At 46.4% G+C, this 17,623-nt stretch overlaps 1 protein-coding gene and 1 non-coding gene across 2 annotated transcripts in view; both read left to right on the plus strand.

Moving 5' to 3' along the window:
• Window positions 1–17,433, plus strand: part of ACVR1B (activin A receptor type 1B) — a 41,779-nt gene extending 24,346 nt beyond the window's left edge. The window contains exons 4-9 of the mRNA XM_017545856.2: window positions 1,779–2,009; window positions 4,758–4,925; window positions 5,958–6,114; window positions 7,533–7,657; window positions 12,539–12,669; window positions 14,324–17,433. Coding sequence (XP_017401345.1) covers window positions 1,779–2,009; window positions 4,758–4,925; window positions 5,958–6,114; window positions 7,533–7,657; window positions 12,539–12,669; window positions 14,324–14,449 — 938 coding nt within the window. The 3' untranslated portion in view covers window positions 14,450–17,433. The remainder of the gene's footprint in view (window positions 1–1,778; window positions 2,010–4,757; window positions 4,926–5,957; window positions 6,115–7,532; window positions 7,658–12,538; window positions 12,670–14,323) is intronic.
• LOC119473749 lies at window positions 8,375–8,481 on the plus strand. The gene has a single exon (XR_005202974.1). It is a non-coding gene; the product is annotated as a U6 spliceosomal RNA (small nuclear RNA).
• Window positions 17,434–17,623: the final 190 nt, after the last annotated feature.

A 17,623-nucleotide genomic window follows, 5' to 3' on the forward strand; every position in this document is an offset into this window, starting at 1 on the left:
CTCACTGCAACCTCCACCTCCCAGGTTCAAGCAATTCTCCTGCCTCAGCCTCCCAAGTAGCTGGGACTACAGGCGCGTGCCACCACGCCCAGCTAATTTTTGTATTTTTAGTGGAGACAGGGTTTGACCATGTTGGCCAGGATGGTCTCGATCTCTTGACTTCGTGATCCGCCCACCTCGGCCTCCCAAAGTGCTGGGATTACAGGCATGAGCCACCGCGCACAGCCAAGTTGGAATTTTTAAGAGAGGCAAGAGGGCAGAGAACCTTCCAGGCCAATGAAAATACCTTGAGTAAAAAGACAAAAAGGCATGAAGATCCACTATATGTTTAAAGAACCTTTATGATAAGGAGACCAGCATGATGTGCTTGTGCTGGGGAAGGGGTGGCGTGGGGGGGTGGGGTGGGAAGGTCAGGCTGGCCCAGGCGTAGAGGATCCTGAGGGCTGACCTTTATCTTATAGGTAAGGGGCTTCTACTGAAAGTTTCTGTGTGGGAAATGAATGTTCATTTTTTTCCTTTGGAAGAAATTCTGGCAGTGGTATGGAGGATGAATTCATTCACTACCAGCCTTCTGTTGGGAAGAGTGGGGTGGGGTAGATGGTGTGTGTGTGTGTGTGTGTGTGTGTGTGTTGGGGGGGGGGGGGGGGGGGGGGGGTGTGTGGGTGCGCAGGGCAAGAGCAGGCTGAGATGGGAGGCAAAAGACCTGTTGGAAATCTTTTAGAGAAGGTCCAAAAGTAGGACAGGCGGACGGGGATGGAGAGGCGGGGGCTAATTTGAGAAACACTTTGGTGGTTCTATACTGTTGTCATTAAAAGCATAGATTATAGAGTCAGACAGTCCTAGATTTTAAGCCCTGCTTTGCCACTTACTGCTTGTATGAATTTGAATATTACATAACCTCCTCTTTGAGCCTTAGTTTTCTGGTCTATAAAATGGGGATGATAACAGTGCCTTAACTTCCAGGTTATTTGGGGAAGTGAGATGATTTATGTAAAGCCCTTAGCATGGAGCCTAATACATAGCAAGCATGCAGTAAATGGAAGTTCCCATCTGCCAGACCTAGGGATTAATCATATGTCTATGTATTTGACTGGGGGTGGGAGTAAGAGAGTTAAGAATCAGTTGTGATGGTAAGGGTGATTGGATACAGAGAGATACATTGAATTAGTCAAATGAAGCAGTGTTGAGTTTTATAAATACAGTAAAGTTAATCTTAGAATAAGCATAGATAGTCCTCCATTCTACATCTGGAGTTCCGCCTGCCAGCAGAGCTTGCTCTCTCTCTTTGGAGGTGGGAACCCATGGGTCTCACAGCACCGCCCTCTAGTGGCTAATAAGCAGAGAGGCCAGAAGGTGGCCCCCAGCACAGCAGTCCCCACTTTCATGTTCTCTGCCCTCTTTTCTTTCTCCACCAAAATAAAGCAGATGTGGGTGGATTGGCCCACAGGTGGCTGGCTGAAGAGTTGGTAAATCTGGTCAAACGTTTACATTTGAATCTATTGCCCATACTTACTGAGAGGAGAAATTGCTTAGATAAGGAGTAGCTAATCATACACATTTTCCTTTTGTGTTCACTCTCTCCCCATCCCTCCGCCTGGCTCAGCCTCTGGTAGATTACCTAGAAATGTGCAGGGGCAGCAGCAGCTCTCCCTGGTTAATGGACCAGTATAGGATGAAGACACCATATTAAGGGTCTTTCCATTGTGTCAATGAGTGTGGGAGTTGCAAAATTTGTCAAATTTGCAATGTCAGGTTTCTTCCCATTCTTTGGTCCACAGGGTTACCCCTCTTTGTCCAGCGCACAGTGGCCCGAACCATCGTTTTACAAGAGATTATTGGCAAGGGTCGATTTGGGGAAGTATGGCGCGGCCGCTGGAGGGGTGGTGATGTGGCTGTGAAAATATTCTCTTCTCGTGAAGAACGGTCTTGGTTCCGGGAAGCAGAAATATACCAGACGGTCATGCTGCGCCATGAAAACATCCTTGGATTTATTGCCGCTGACAATAAAGGTAAGAGCTGGGCTTGGATACAGCATTTCCAGATGGAGGATGCTGGAGAAAGTGCGTAGCTGTGGGACGCACAGCTCTGTTTGCCTTCATCATTGTCACTCATAGAAAGAGAACTTGAATACGGTCTTAGTTTCCACACTTTTCTTAAGGCGTGGAGCCTTTTATTCCATGAAAAGCTTATACAGAAATCCAGATTATTTAGAAAATAAACAGCCGTTCTTGCACAGATAAACAAGATACATCCCCTCACCCTACCTGCTCAAGTTCTCGTTCTCAACATTTTCCCAAACCCACCTCCAGTGTAGTCCCTGCAGGGGCTCCAATAAGCTTATTTTGGAAATCACTAGGATGGGCTGGGCGAGGTGGCTCAAGCCTATAATCCCAGCACTTTGGGAGGCTGAGGCAAGGAGATCATCTGAGGTCAGGAATTTGTGACCAGCCCAGCCAACATGGCAAAATCTGTCTCTATTAAAAATACAAAAATGAGCCAGGCATGGTGACACACGCCTGTAATCCCAGTTGCTAGGGAGGCTGAGGCAGGAGAATAGCTTGAACCCGGGAAGCAGAGGTTGCAGTGAGCCGAGATCGTGCCACTGTACTCCAGCCTGGGCAACAAAGTGAGACTCTGTCTCAAAAATCACTAGGATGATGAATTGTAGCCTCAACCCTGGCAGGAAAGGATAATGACAGAAAAGCCTGCAGTCCACCAAGTATTGCCTAGTGGCCTTCAGACTCCACTCTTGGTCAGTCCTGTCCCTGAGGATTCTTCTTTCCTTCTTCCTCCTTTTATTGCGTTAGTTTTTGAGTCTCTTATGTGCCAGGCACCTTCCTATGTTTGAGGACCTCATTGACTAGCAAAGGACGAGTAAGGGGGATTGGAGGAGATAAACACGAGTTGTTCTGGTGAGCACAAATTGGGGCTGAGTCACACCTGAGCCTGATTGAGACAAAGATGGCAAGAGTTGATCAGGAAGAAAAACCTTCTTGCAGGGAAGGGCACTGCAGACGTGTGCAAAGGTGAGGTGTTTTGAGCCCTGAAAGTAACTTGAATTGCTGTGGGTGGAGAGGCTGGCAGAGGCCAGATTATGAGGGGCCTTTTTGAGAGGATTGTATTCCTTTCTGAAGATAGTGAGTAGTAATTAAAATTTCATTTGTTGATTCAATAACATTTATTGACTGCTCTGGGCCAGAACCTCTGTTGGCTGCTTGGATCATGACCTCACAGAGCTCCCAGGAAGAAGGGGACAGACACATGGGCAAATAGTGGCACCCGGAGTGCAGAGAGGATGCCATGAGTGACCGGCTCACATTGTGGAAGGGTCTCTCTAGCAGTTGTGACATAGCCAGCTTGCTCCTGTGGCACAGTGCGATTTAGAAGTTAGTATCTACAAAGCCTACAGAATATGCTATTGGTTTTTCTTTCCTGAAACAACTGCAGACTCCTCATTCATGTTGCTGCGGGAGGCTGTGGCCTCCATTGCCCCCAAGCTGAGGAGGCTTAGACTCCAATACAAGGGAGGAAGGGGAAGACAAGGGTTTTTACTCCTGCTGAGTAAGCTGTTCCTTTTTAAAACACTATCACCTTTTGATAAAATTTAAATCTTACATGTATTTTTAAAGGATCAAATCGTATCCTCTCTTCGAACGTATTGGCCAAGTCCTCAGGTCTTCGGGGCTGGTTAGAGTGTGAGAATCAGTGTGCTGGGTGGGCCCCTTGTTTGTGATGAGAGAAGCCAAGATGTATGCGTTCCCAGGATCCATTCCCTTATTGATTCTGGCAGCTTGTGTGAGTAGGGATCTGGCTCTCAAAACCCACATTAAGGCCAGAAAAGGGGAAAAATCGGACTCCCTTGTTCTTGCCTTTTTAACATGGTGTATATATAGTATGGTGCCCTGGAATCAGTGCCAGCCTGGAATTTTGGCGATTTCAACTCAATTTCCAGTCTTCCTATTGATGATGGCGTGGCTTAATTTTATTCCTGGCTTTTGGCTTTTGGTGTTTTTCTCTCTTCTCCTCTTCTCCTCCTTCCTGCTGTTCCTGATGTAAAAGAGAAAATAAAGTATATGCCTTCCACCTTCCATTGCTCCTCTGAAGGATGAGATGCCTCTGTGGGAATACTTGGAAGTGGGCTGTTCGTGCACTGAAAAGCATTTTTTGGCCTGGAATACAATAATGCATATAGGAGACCTTGCCTACTCATAGAGGTATCATAGCCTAGTAAGAGCAACAGACTGAAAAAAAACATTGCAGATGAGACAGGTGCTGTGTTTGGGCTATACTCAGAGGGTCGCTGGGACGCAGGATGTCCTCCAAGGCTTTCCTACTTGGCGGTGGTGGATCCAGCTCCTTGTGGTTTTCTCATGCAGATGAGCAAGTCTCTTGGTCAGGATCAAAGCAGTGCTGCAGACAAAGCTGGTGATAACTGTTACTTTCCTCGCATATGCCTCCTCTTTCCTGGATACCTCGCATTTCAAATTTGGCATAATGTCCAGAATCCTCCAGCTCACCTAAAAGAAACAAGGAGTAATCCTAACAAAGAGGTGGTGTTTCCCTGTCCTTACTGAGGCCCCAAACTGCTAGACCACTATAAATGAAAGGATGCTAGAGGGGGCTTCAGGGGGCATGGAGGTGGGAAATGTGAATTCAGCAATCTAACTGGATTTTGTGTTGCACATTCATCCTTTCCAACCTTCACTGTTTTGCTGATAGTTACGCTTTTTCTGGAACTCATCTGTGGTTCTCTGCAGATAATGGCACCTGGACACAGCTGTGGCTTGTCTCTGACTATCATGAGCATGGGTCCCTGTTTGATTATCTGAACCGGTACACAGTGACAATCGAGGGGATGATTAAGCTGGCCTTGTCTGCTGCCAGTGGGCTGGCACATCTGCACATGGAGATCGTGGGCACCCAAGGTGAGTGGACTAGTGCAGTAGCAGCAGAGTGGCGTAGGCTTAAAAAGTCTGCACCTTCCTGATTTAGTTCCCAGAATTTTTACTGAGAAAGCTGGGGCTGGACCTCAGGAACTCTAGTTTAATTTAAAGGAAAGGAGGTTAGAGCTTTACTTGAGTGAGGTATCTACAGGCTGTTCTCTCCACCTCTGGCTTTAGAACTCCCTCAGGAACCCTATAATATCAATATTCAGCTACTTGTCAATCAACGGCTTGATATAGTCATTTGTTATGAAGGGAGTAATCAAGTAATCATCTCAGAAGCCCACAACAGACGTGAGAAAAATGGAACTAAAACAATAAACCAGTGTACTGGGAACATCAGTTGAGTGATTTCCATGTTCATTGTTGGGGACAGCTGGTTTAAAGGCCACTTGGTGGCTTAGATGCTGGGCTTTATTAATCTGGGAAGGTTTTCCTGGAGAAAGAAGACCTGAAGCTCTACTGTTTGTTGACTATCACGTCAACTCTTTGGGATATCCTGGTTCTTGTCACAGTGGCAGGTGTGATCCTTGATGCCTGGTTGACCAGGGCCACAGCTTTTGCTGGCCACAATAGAAAACCAGCCATGAAAGTTGGGTCCTATTCCTGGTCTGTGCAGTGCCAGTTCTCATCATTGGGCCTGTTTCCTTCTGAGAGCTAGCCATCACAGCAGCTTCCCTTTCATTCCTCAGCAGTTGTATGCCTGAGCATATTTGCTTAGGGAAGGCGAGTAGTGGTAGTAAATATTAGTACAAATATTGGCTAAATATGCCTGTCCTTCTATGGTCTTAGCTACATGAATGCATTTAATGCTCACAACAGTCCCATGAAATATGTACTGTCATTCTGATTGGATGAGAAGACAAGTACAGAGGGGTAAAGTCCCTTTTCCAGGGTCACTGGATTAGCAGGAGGCAAAGCCAGGACTCAAACCTATACAGTCTGGCTGCAGGGTCTATGCTTTTAACATTTATATTTTCTCTTGTTAAAGATCCCTGTTTTTTTCATTGCCAGGGAAGCCTGGAATTGCTCATCGAGACTTAAAGTCAAAGAACATTCTGGTGAAGAAAAATGGCATGTGTGCCATAGCAGACCTGGGCCTGGCTGTCCGTCACGATGCAGTCACTGACACCATCGACATTGCCCCGAATCAGAGGGTGGGGACCAAACGGTAAGAGGGCCTGGGCCTCTGCCCTTGCTAAGCAGCTTCTGCTGAGTATCCAACGTATGCTGTCTCCCATATGCACATGAGAAAATGTTGAAAAGGAGGCGAGGACCTTGCTCTCAGCCCACTGAAAGTTGAACATGTACTCCCCACATTGGAAAGCTGTACTGCTGCACCTAACAGATACAGGTGCTGAGAGCACAGCGCCATAAACTGTATGCACATAGGTATTGGTGGTATTAAGGTTGGGAGGTAGAGAAGGACAATCTGGAGCAATATTTAGAAGGATAGCAGGCAACAGGTATGGCTCGGGGAAGAGGGAAAACATTGCCATCTCCTGTGCAGAGAGCCGTAAAGGAGGCAGGAATCATGTTGTGCTTAGGGACTGGAAAGCAGATTTGCCAAACTATAGCAGAGGTAACCTAGGGTGGAGATGAGGGGCACCCTTCAAGATGATGGGTCTGCTTCCCACTTCATGCAGAAGTGAGGTAAGAAGTAAGGAGCTGTGATGGCAAATTGACTTCATGAGTTGGAAATGGGACCGCCTTTTAATAGTGGAAGAGGTAGAGATCTGTTTGGTAAATGTAAATTAATTTCATTAAGATGATCCCCTGATTTATTGTTGGGGGCTGGGGTGGCTGGATTTGTAGTAATTACTCATAATTACTACTCAGAGTCACTAAGGGTGCCGCTGACCATCTCTAGAACTAGTTTTGACATATCTATAGTCAGGTAAGATAACAAAAGAAGTTCTGAATGAAACTTACGACTCAACCCATCACTGTGACTGCATTCAATAAAGTGAAAGACCCTGGTAACAACCAAATATTATGTACTGTTACTGCCCCTGTGACCCACATGACAAGTACTTCTGCCAAGATATCAAAACATGCTTCAAATAAACAGGGAGTTTCACTCTTGTTGCCAGGCTGGAGTGCAATGGCACAATCTCGGCTCACTGCAGCCTCAGCCTCCCAGGTTCAAGTGATTCTCCTGCCTTAGCCTGAGTAGCTGGGATTGCAGGTGCCTGCCACCACACCTGGCTAATTTTTTGTGTTTTTAGTAGAGACGGGGTTTTACCATGTTGGCCAGGCTGGTCTTGAACTCCTGACCTCCGGTGATCCACCTACCTTGGCCTCCCAAAATGATGGGATTATAGGCATGAGCCACTGCATCTGGCCAAATAAACAAATCTTGATGGTTAAAAATAGAGATACACATCAGAGTAGCCTGGTATTGCCAAGTCTATGCTGAAGTGTTTAGAATCAAGTCTAAAACATGGGAGTTTGCAGTGAAGAGATGTGTGCACTTCTTCTGCCCCAAGAAGGGTGATACTTTTCCACATTCAGAGGGCCCCTGAATCAATACTTTGATTTAAAGAGAGCAGTCGTCATTTTGTGACCATGTTTGTTTTGCTGTTGCAGATACATGGCCCCTGAAGTACTTGATGAAACCATTAATATGAAACACTTTGACTCCTTTAAATGTGCTGATATTTATGCCCTTGGGCTTGTATATTGGGAGATTGCTCGAAGATGCAATTCTGGAGGTACCTTTCTTTTTTGCCTTCTTTTGCTCCTACCTCCCATTCCAGGATACTGGATCACCCAAAGTTGTTTTACTGCCCTCTTTCTTTTTACAACCTGTTGGATGCCTGTTGCCAGAGCCTGAATCATGGTTTAAGGTTCCCTTCAAAGGTGTGGAACCTTGGAGGCAGCTGTGCTTAGGGTGTGTTCATTCTTTGGAGATCAGCTTGTTGAATAGTGTTGTGTGTTACAGTAACCATTCTGAAGGCTCATTTGGCTTTTAGAAACAAACAAACATTGTCTTATTAGTCCCTGGCGGTGGGGAGTGCCCGGGGTGAGGTGGGGAGTGCCCGGGACATCAGAAGCAGTATATTCTAATGCAGTGGCTCCCAAGCCACATTCATGGGAAACCCTGCTGTTTCACTGCTAAAGTAATAGTGCTAATTTCTAAATTTTATAAAAGTGCATGGAATTTTCTTAAAATGAGTTTTTTCTCCCATAGTTAAAAATCGTTGGCATTTATAACTTCTTATTCATGACAGAATCCAGTAAGAAATAGTATCAGATTTGGCAGAAACACTTTTTATTGTCAACTTGGTATATCAGTATTTTATGATAACCTCCACATATTCTGCCACAGGATCAAGTTCCAGAATCTCTAGAGTGCTGCCTTCAGCCATTTATCTGTGATGTAAGAGATTCCAGGGCAGTGAAAGTGGTTGAATTAAAAAGACCTGGTAGCGCTCGCTTCGGCAGCACATATACTAAAATTGGAACGATACAGAGAAGGTTAGCATGGCCTCTGTGCAAGGATGACACACAAATTCCTGAAGCGTTCCATATTTTTTAAAGGCCTAGTATTTGATAGCACCACAGGGTGACTATAGTCAATAATAATTTAATTGTACATTTAAAAATAACTAAAATAATTGGATTATTTGTAACACAAAGTGTAAATGCTTGAAGGGATTGATACCCCATTTTCCATGACGTGATTATTATGCATTGCATGCCTGTGTCACAACATCTCATGTTGCACCCCATAAGTATATTAATCTGTACCCACAAAAATTAAAAATTAAAATCTAATCTAGAAGAAAAACTGGCAGGTCTTCCAGCAGAAATGTTTTGTATATTAATATTCTTTTCTGGCTTCCATTTATGATATGTTTGGTAAAATCCAAATTATGGAAATAGTGCCCAAGTACTATTCATGGAATTGTTCCTCTTAAATTTTGATCAGTATATGCAGATAAAACAGACTAAGAGGCCGGGCGCGGTGGCTCAAGCCTGTAATCCCAGCACTTTGGGAGGCCAAGGCGGGTGGATCACAAGGTCAAGAGATTGAGACCATCCTGGTCAACATGGTAAAACCCCATCTCTACTAAAAATACAAAAAATTAGCTGGGCATGGTGGTGCGTGCCTATAATCCCAGCTACTCAGGAGGCTGAGGCAGGAGAATTGCCTGAACCTGGGAGGTGGAGGTTGCAGTGAGCCAAGATAGCGCCATTGCACTCCAGCCTGGGTAACATGAGTGAAACTCCGTCTCAAAAAAAAAAAAAAAAAAAAAAAAAAAAAAAAAAAAAAAAAAAAAAAAAAAAAAAAAAAAAAAAACAGACTAAGAAAAATCTGGTCACACAGGTCTTAAACTGTGAATAAGTTTATTCCTTCTTTCTCATGACATCCAGAAATTGAGGTTAAATATATAATAATACTTAACATTCACCACTTGCTATGTATAAACTCATTTAATCTTTACTATTACAGGTAAGTAACAAGTAGGTGCTATTATCATCACCATTTTACAGATGAAGAAAATGAGTCACAGAGAGGTTAGGAAATTTGTCCAAGGTCACATAACTATTTTAGTAAACGAGGGTTCAGGCTTAAACAGGCTGAGGCCAGGGCTTAAGCCTGTAACTACCCCTTAGGTAATTTCCGAGTCAAATTCTCTGTTTAAAAATATTTCTGAGTCTGGGTACCGTGACTCACATCTGTAATCCCAGCACTTTGGGAGGCCACGGTGGACTGATTGCCTGAGCCCAGAAGTTCAAGACCAGCCTGGGCAACATGATGAAACTTTGTCTCTACAAAAATAAAAAAATTAGCTGGACATAAAGGCCAGGTATGGTGGCTCACACCTGTAATCCCAGCACTTTGGGAGGCTGAGGCGGGCAGATCACTTGAGGTCAGGAGTTTGAGACCAGCCTGGCCAATGTGGTGAAACCCCATCTCTACTAAAAATTAGCTGGGTGTGGTACCAGGCGCCTGTAACCCCAGGTACTAAGGAGGCTGAGGCAGGAGAATAGCTTAAACCAAGGAGGCAGAGGCTGCAGTGAGCCAAGATCACACCACTGCATTCCAGCCTGGATGACACAGTGAGACTCCGTCTCAAAAAAAAAAAAAAAAAAAAGCCAGTATGGTGGTCCATGCTGCCTGTGAGGCTAAGGTGGGAGGATGGCTTGAGCCCAGGAGGTCAAGGCTGCAGGGAGCCATGATCATACTGCACTCTAGCCTGGTGACAGATCAAGACCCTGTCTCAAGCCAAAAACCAAAAATAAATAAAAAACAATATTTTTCCATCTGGGCATAGTGGCTCATACCTGTAATTCCAACATTTTGGGAGGCAAAGCAGGAGGATCCTGTGAGGCCAGGAGTTAGAGACCAGCCTGGGCAACATGGTCAGACCCCATCTCTATTTAAAAAAAATTTTTTTCCCCATTAGCTCAACGCAGCAGGGTTTTTTTGTTTGTTTTTCTTTTCTGGAAAAGGGCTTGAGAAAATTTAAAAATGGCTTTTTATTTTTTTTAAGACATGGCCTTTCTTTGCACAGTCTTAGCTCACTACAACCTCTGCCTCCCGGATTCAAGCTAGTCTCCTGCCTCAGCCTCCTGAGTAGACACACCCGACTAATTTTTGTATTTGTAGTAGAGACAGGGTTTCGCCATGTTGGCCAGGCTGGTTTCGAACTCCTGACCTCAGGTGATCCGCCCGCCTCAGCCTCCCAAAGTGCTGGGATTATAGTGAGCCACTGTGCCAGGCCTAAATTGGCTTTTTAAAATTAACTTTTTATTATGGAAAATCTTTAAGTTTGTGGCTCTAAAAGATGAGGACTTTAAAAATGCAATGCTATTACCACACTTTAAAAAATGAACATTAGGGGGCTGGGTGCTGTGGCTCACTCTTGTAATCCCAGCACTTTGGGAGGCCAAGGTGGGTGGATCACCTGAGGTCAGGAGTTAAAGACCAGCCTGGCCAATATGGTGAAACCCCATCTCTACTAAAAATACAACAATTAGTGAGAACATTAATGCTTTTTTTTTTTTTTTTTTTTGAGACAGAGTCTCACCCTGTCACCCAGGCTGTAGTGCAGTGACATGATCACAGCTCACTGCAACCTCTACCTCGCTAGGCTCAGGTGACCCTCCCACTCCAGCCTCCCAAGTAGCTTGGGACTGCAATGCACCACCATGCCCTGCTAATTTTTGTATTTTTTGTAGAGATGGGGTTTTGCTCTGTTGCCCCGGCTGATCTTGAACTCCTGGGTTCAAGCAATCCTTCCACCTTGGCCTCCCAAAGTGCAGGGATTATAGGCTTGAGCCATTGTGCCTGGCAAACATTAATTTTTAGTATCATTTAACATCTAGTCAGTGTTGAGATTTCCCCAATCTCCTAATGTTTTTTTCTTTTAAAATTTTATTACTGGTCCCAATCTCCTAATTTTTTAAAGCAATTTGTTCTCAAATCAGGATTCCAATAAGTTTTATCCCGTGCAGTTGATGAATACACCTCTTACATCTCTTCTTGTCTACATGTTCCCCCTCATTTTTTCTTCTCACTGTGTTTTTTCAGAGAATCCAGGTCATTTGTCCTATAGAGTTTCCCAGGCTAGATTTTGCAGATTGCCTAGGTAGAGTTAATACATTCTACTCTTCTTGGTATTTCCTATGAATTGGTGGTTAGATCTGGCAGCTAAAATCATTTCTGGGGGTTTGGGGGCACATATCCTTCATAGGGGTTATTTAGTCCCGTGACAAGTTGCGTAGTGTTGGTTCTCTATTTTTGTGTTATTTACGTCCCATGGCGATATTGTCCAAATCTAAGTGAATGATTACTTCTCCTGCATATCTGTTTGGTTCCCATAGTTGGAATAGGAAAGGCAGAAAAATAATTGATTCTTTCCGCTTATTTATCATTTTTCAAAATAATGAGGTTGTTCTGTAGCCTCCTGCTGAGGTGACTGAGGTTTCCTTTTTTAGACTTTAAAGTATTTGTTTCCATTGAAGTTATTTGTCTTGTTACTTAAATGTTCCCATCTTTGTCCAGTTGGGAGCTTATCAAGTTGGTGCCTTTTGATGTGACCCCGGTAGTCTCTGACAGATTTCTTGCTTTGGCTATAAAAAAGATGTTCCTGGCTACTCTTGTGTATTTCTTTTTATTTAGTTGTTTTGTTTTATTTGAGACACAGTCTTGCTCTGTTGTCCAGGCTGGAGTGCAGTGGCACGATCTCGGCTCACTGCAACCTCTGCCTCCAGGATTCAAGCGACTCTCCTGCCTCATCCTCCTTAGTAGCTGGGACTGCAGGTGTGCGCCACCATGACTGATTACTTTCTGTATTTTTACTAGAGATGAGATTTTACCGTGTTGGCCAGGCTGGTCTCAAACTCCTGACCTCGGGTGATCAGCCTGCCTCGGCCTTCCAAAATTCTGGGATTACAGGCATGAGCCACCATGCCCAGCCCCTCTTGTGTATGTCTTGTTCCATACTTAGAATTAACTAACTTTTCCAAGGAACCTTAGGTTGAAGTGGTATTTACAGAGTATAATGTGGGTGTTGTCACTGTCTTCTGAGTAATCTTTGCCTGCTGTTGATAACTCAGGTAGATATTTTCTTTTCTCCCAGGAGTCCATGAAGAATATCAGCTGCCATATTACGACTTAGTGCCCTCTGACCCTTCCATTGAGGAAATGCGAAAGGTCGTATGTGATCAGAAGCTGCGTCCCAACATCCCCAACTGGTGGCAGAGTTATGAGGTAGGAAGCCTGCCTCTTGCGGCTTTCCCGTCAGCCTGATTTCTCCACCTTAGAAAAGGGTTTCTTGACAATGGGATCAGCCCCCAGAGGTGCCCCCTGAGAGTGTCAGTTATTATTTACTCTTAGATGCTATTATTCATATACCAAGCACTTTAGAGCCGCAGTCTCTTGTCCTGGACACTGTAGGGTGCCATTTGGAGTTGGCAGCCTAGTAGAAAAAAGCCTTTGGGCCAGGTGTGATGGCATAGGCCTGTAATCCTAGCACTTTGAGAGGCTGAGGCAGGAAGATGGCTTGAGTTCAGGAGTTCAAGACAAACCTGAGCAATGTAGGGAGACCCCATCTCTATAAGAAATAAAAAATTAGCCAGGCTTGGTGGTGTACCACCTATAGTCCCAAGTACTCAAGAAGCTGAGGTGGGAGGATTGCTTGAGCTCAGGAGGTCAAGGCTGCAGTGAGCCATGATTGGGCCACTGCACTCCAGCCTGGGCAACAGAGCAAGACCCTGTCTCATAAAAGAAAAAGGAAAAGGCTTTGTCCCCAAGACACAGATGAGGGAGGTGGTCAACAAGCAACAAAAACAACCCAGAGCTGTTAAACACCAAGCTAGGAAAGCGCCTCTGGAGCCGGAGCTGAGCTCCATGGAAGAGCGATGAAGTGTCCATAAGAGAAGCCCTGAGACCAGGCAGAGGAGGAGGAGGACAGGCCTGTGAGGAAAGTGGTCTTTCCAGAAACTCAGAAGGGAGGTGGTGATGTGTATGACAGGGTTGGGACTGGGGTGGAGAATGTGAGTTTGGGAGAGATGGCTGATGAAATCGGGGTGCGGGGGAACAACATTTGGTGGAAATGATTGATATGAGGACATATTTGTGACATACATCCTAATAAACATGGACTTTAGGTCTTAAGAGTCTTCAGAGGAACAGGATTTGCCTTGCTAAGTGCTCATGGGCCTCCTTTTCACTCGTGGCTCTGCGTTTCCTTTTATATTTTCTTAACCTGATTAAGGTGTGATTGACAAATGAAATTGTGACAAAGGTGTACAAGGTGCTGATTTGATACGTGTATGTATTGTGGCATGATTACCACACTCATAAGCACATCTGTCCCCTCACCTCGTTACCTGTGTGTGTAGCAAGAGCAGTTGAGACCTACTCTCTTCGCACATTTCAGGTCTACGGTGTTGTTGACTCTAGTCACCTTGCTGTCCATTAAAGCCCCAGAACTTACCTAGTTAAGTAGGGAGGTTGGCGCTGCCTTTAAAGAGTCTAACCACTAGAGGGCATTTCTGCATTTAAGAACAAAATTGCATCTTAGCTGATGCTTTCCTGTTGCATAATATAGCAGCATTTCTCACCGCACTCCTTGGAACCCTCAGGGCAGGGTTTGCTTCCAAGGGCAGGTGAGACCGAAGGAGCTGGCATTTAGTTACAGCATTTGCTTTCAGTTGTGCAAGCTGTCCCTTAAAAAGGAAGAACCAAGGGGACAGGGAGCCTTGCAGAGCATTTCCCTAAGGTCAGCCAGTGGGTGGAGGAGGTGGATCTGCCAGACTCTGTCCTGAACGGGAGGTGGCAGGGAAATGAGTAACAGTCTAGGGACCAGCAAGGCTTCTCCAGGGCATGGCTGAGCTGATGGCCCGTGGGTCTGTCTGTGCAGGCGCTGCGGGTGATGGGGAAGATGATGCGAGAGTGTTGGTATGCGAACGGCGCCGCCCGCCTGACGGCCCTGCGCATCAAGAAGACCCTCTCCCAGCTCAGTGTGCAGGAAGACGTGAAGATCTAACTGCTCCCTCTCTCCACACGGAGCTCCTGGCAGCGAGAACTACGCACAGCTGCCGCGTCGAGCGTACGATGGAGGCCTACCTCTCGTTTCTGCCCAGCCCTCAGTGGCCAGGAGCCCTGGCCCGCAAGAGGGACAGAGCCCGGGAGACTCGCTCACTCCCATGTTGGGTTTGAGACAGACACCTTTTCTATTTACCTCCTAATGGCATGGAGACTCTGAGAGCAAATTATGTGGAGAACCCAATGCCACAACTCGAACTGGTTGTAGTGGGAAGTCCCGCGAAACCCGGTGCATCTGGCATGTGGCCAGGAGCGGTGAAGGGGGCCTGGGAGGGGCCGGGAGGAGCCGAGGTGTTGCCAGTGCTAAGCCTCGCTGAGGGTTTCCTTCGGGGACCAGCCCACAGCACCCCAAGGTGGCCCAGAGGAACAAGAAGTGCAGCAACCCCTCTCACAGGCGGCTCTGAGCCGTGCACTCCCCTCCTCCCTGGGATGGACACCTGGGGGGACTGCCAGTGGAGATGGAATCTGCCGCTTGTCTGTCCAGCCCTGTGTGCATGTGCCGAGGTGCGTCCCCCGTTGTGCCTGGTTTGTGCCATGCCCTTACACGTGTGTGTGAGTGTGTGTGTGTGTCTGTAGGTGTGCACTTACCTGCTTGAGCTTTCTGTGCATGTGCAGGTCGGGGTGTGGTCGTCATGCTGTCCGTGCGTGCTGGTGCCTCTTTTCAGTAGTGAGCAGCATCTAGTTTCCCTGGTGCCCATCCCTGGAGGTCTCTCCCTCCCCCAGAGCCCCTCATGCCACAGTGGTACTCTGTGTCCAGCAGGCTGCTCTGCCCACCCCAGCGTCAGCATAGCTCTCCTCCTCCATCTCTGACTGTGGAACCAAAGCTGGCCCAGTTGTCCGTGACAGAAGAGGCTTTTGGGCCAAAATGTGAGGGAGGCAGGTGGGATTGGGCAGGGAAGGAATCCTGGCAGAAGTCTTGGGTGTTGTTGTCAGTGTCAGCCGTGGGAAATGAGCCAGCCCAAGGGTATCATCCTCAGCAGCATCGAGGAAGGGCCGAGGAATGTGAAGCCAGATCTCGGGACTCAGATTGGAATGTCACATCTGTCTTTCATCTCCCAGATCCTGGAAACAGCAGTGTATATTTTTGGTGGTGGTAGTGGGTTTGGGGTGGGAAAGGGAAGGGCGGGCAAGGAGTGGGGAGGGAGTCTGGGGTGGGAGGGAGGCATCTGCATGGGTCTTTTACTGGACTGTCTGATCAGGGTGGAGGGAAGGTGAGACGTTTGCATCCACTTCAGGAGCCCTTCTAAAGGGAATGGCCTGAGCCAAACACATTATTTAACCTGAGTATAGTATTTAATGAAGCCTAGAACACGGCTGTGGGTGATTTGGTCAGCATATCTTAGGTGTATAATAACTTTGAAGCCATACTTTTAACTGGAGTGGTTTGATTTCTTTTTTTAATTTTATTGGGAGGGTTTGGATTTTAACTTTTTTTAATGTTAAATATTAAGTTTTTGTAAAAGGAAAACCATCTCTGTGATTACCTCTCAATCTATTTGTTTTTAAAGAAATCCCTAAAAAAAAAAAAAAAAAAAAAAAAAAATTCTCCAATCAAACGCACATAGCTCAATCACACTGGAAATGTTTGTCCTTGCACCTGAGCCTGTTCCCACTCAGCAGTGAGATTTCCTCTTTGCCCTGTGGCTCAGTCTCTCTCGAATATTGTCCCTACCCCCACCCAATTCCATGAGTGGTTTTTGCTCTAGGGTCCTTTCGTGCACTGTCCAGCTGGTTGCACCCTCTCCAGGCATTTCTTCGACAAATGTGTGTGAAGTGCCTGCTGGGTGCCAGGTGCTGGGAATACATCTGTGAACAAGACATGCTTGGGTCCTACTCCTGGAGCACTGGAAAAAAGAGCTGATTCAAGTAAGTAGGTGCCTGTTTTGAGAGCAGAAGGTTTCATAATTGGTTCTACGACCCTTTTGAGCCTAGAATTACTGTTCTTATGTAAGATCACTGAAGAAAGAGGAACCCCCACACCCCCCTCTGCAAAGAGACCAGAGGCAGGTGATGAGACCTGGGGTTTAGAACCTCAGGTGAGACCCCAAATCACTGCATTTGTTCTGAGCCCCCTTCCTGTCCCCAGGGGAGGTGTATTGTGTATGCAGCCTTAGAGTATCTCTGCCTCCAACCCAGCAGTTCTCTGCCAAAGCCTGTGGAAGAGGGAGAGTCCTGTCCCTGCTCTCGGGCTCCCCAGTGCTCTTGGCCCTTCTATTTATTTGCCCGATTATTGCTTCTTTCCTTCATTAAAGGAGATCTTCCCCAAACCCTTGGGCCAATTTACTGGCCACTAATTTTGTTTAAATACCATTGTGTCACTGGGGAGACTGTCTTTACCCCTGCTGACCTCCTGCCTGTCCGCCCTGCAGCAGAACCTTGGCGGGTTATAGGTGATGATGGAACTTAGACTGCTCTGCCCAGAGTCACAAGTAGCCTCTGGGATCTGCCAACACACGTCCACTCCCAAGCCACTAGCCCACTCCCCAGGTGGCCCTTCTGCCCTTACCCCACACACAGTCCAGCTCTTCCACCTCTGGGGAAGATGGAGCAGGTCTTTGGGAAGCTCCTGCACCCACCCCTGCCACTCTTAACACTACGTGAGAGTTGGGGAGAAACTGAAGCCGTGTTTTTGGCCCCCTGAGGCTAACCCTGATCCATAGTGCTACCTGCACCTCTGGATTCTGGATTCACAGACCAAGTCCAAGCCCGTTCTTACGTCGCCATAAAGGCCCCCGAACGGCATTCTCGGTACTTCTGTTTGTTTTTGTACATTTTATTAGAAAGGACTGTAAAATAGCCACTTAGACACTTTACCTCTTCAGTATGCAAATGTAAATACATTGTAATATAGGAAATCTTTTGTTTTAATATAAGAATGAGCCTGTCCAATTTCTGCTGTACATTATTAAAAGTTTTATTCACAGAGCTGCTCTGGTGCCATCTGTCCCACATATGTAGTGCGGCCACCCAGCTTTTGTCAGGGGAGTTGGGAACGAGGTGGATGTTGCAGGGCCAGGGTCTGGTGCTCACACCAGCTGTAGCAGACCCCAGCAAGAGGACTGCTGATCTGAATGTCCTGGGTTTGCTTGGGACTGTTGCTTTGTTTTCCTAGAGG

The sequence above is a fragment of the Cebus imitator genome, unplaced genomic scaffold, assembly GCF_001604975.1.
Source record: "Cebus imitator isolate Cc_AM_T3 unplaced genomic scaffold, Cebus_imitator-1.0 Scaffold181, whole genome shotgun sequence".
Classification (NCBI taxonomy): Eukaryota; Metazoa; Chordata; class Mammalia; order Primates; family Cebidae; genus Cebus; species Cebus imitator.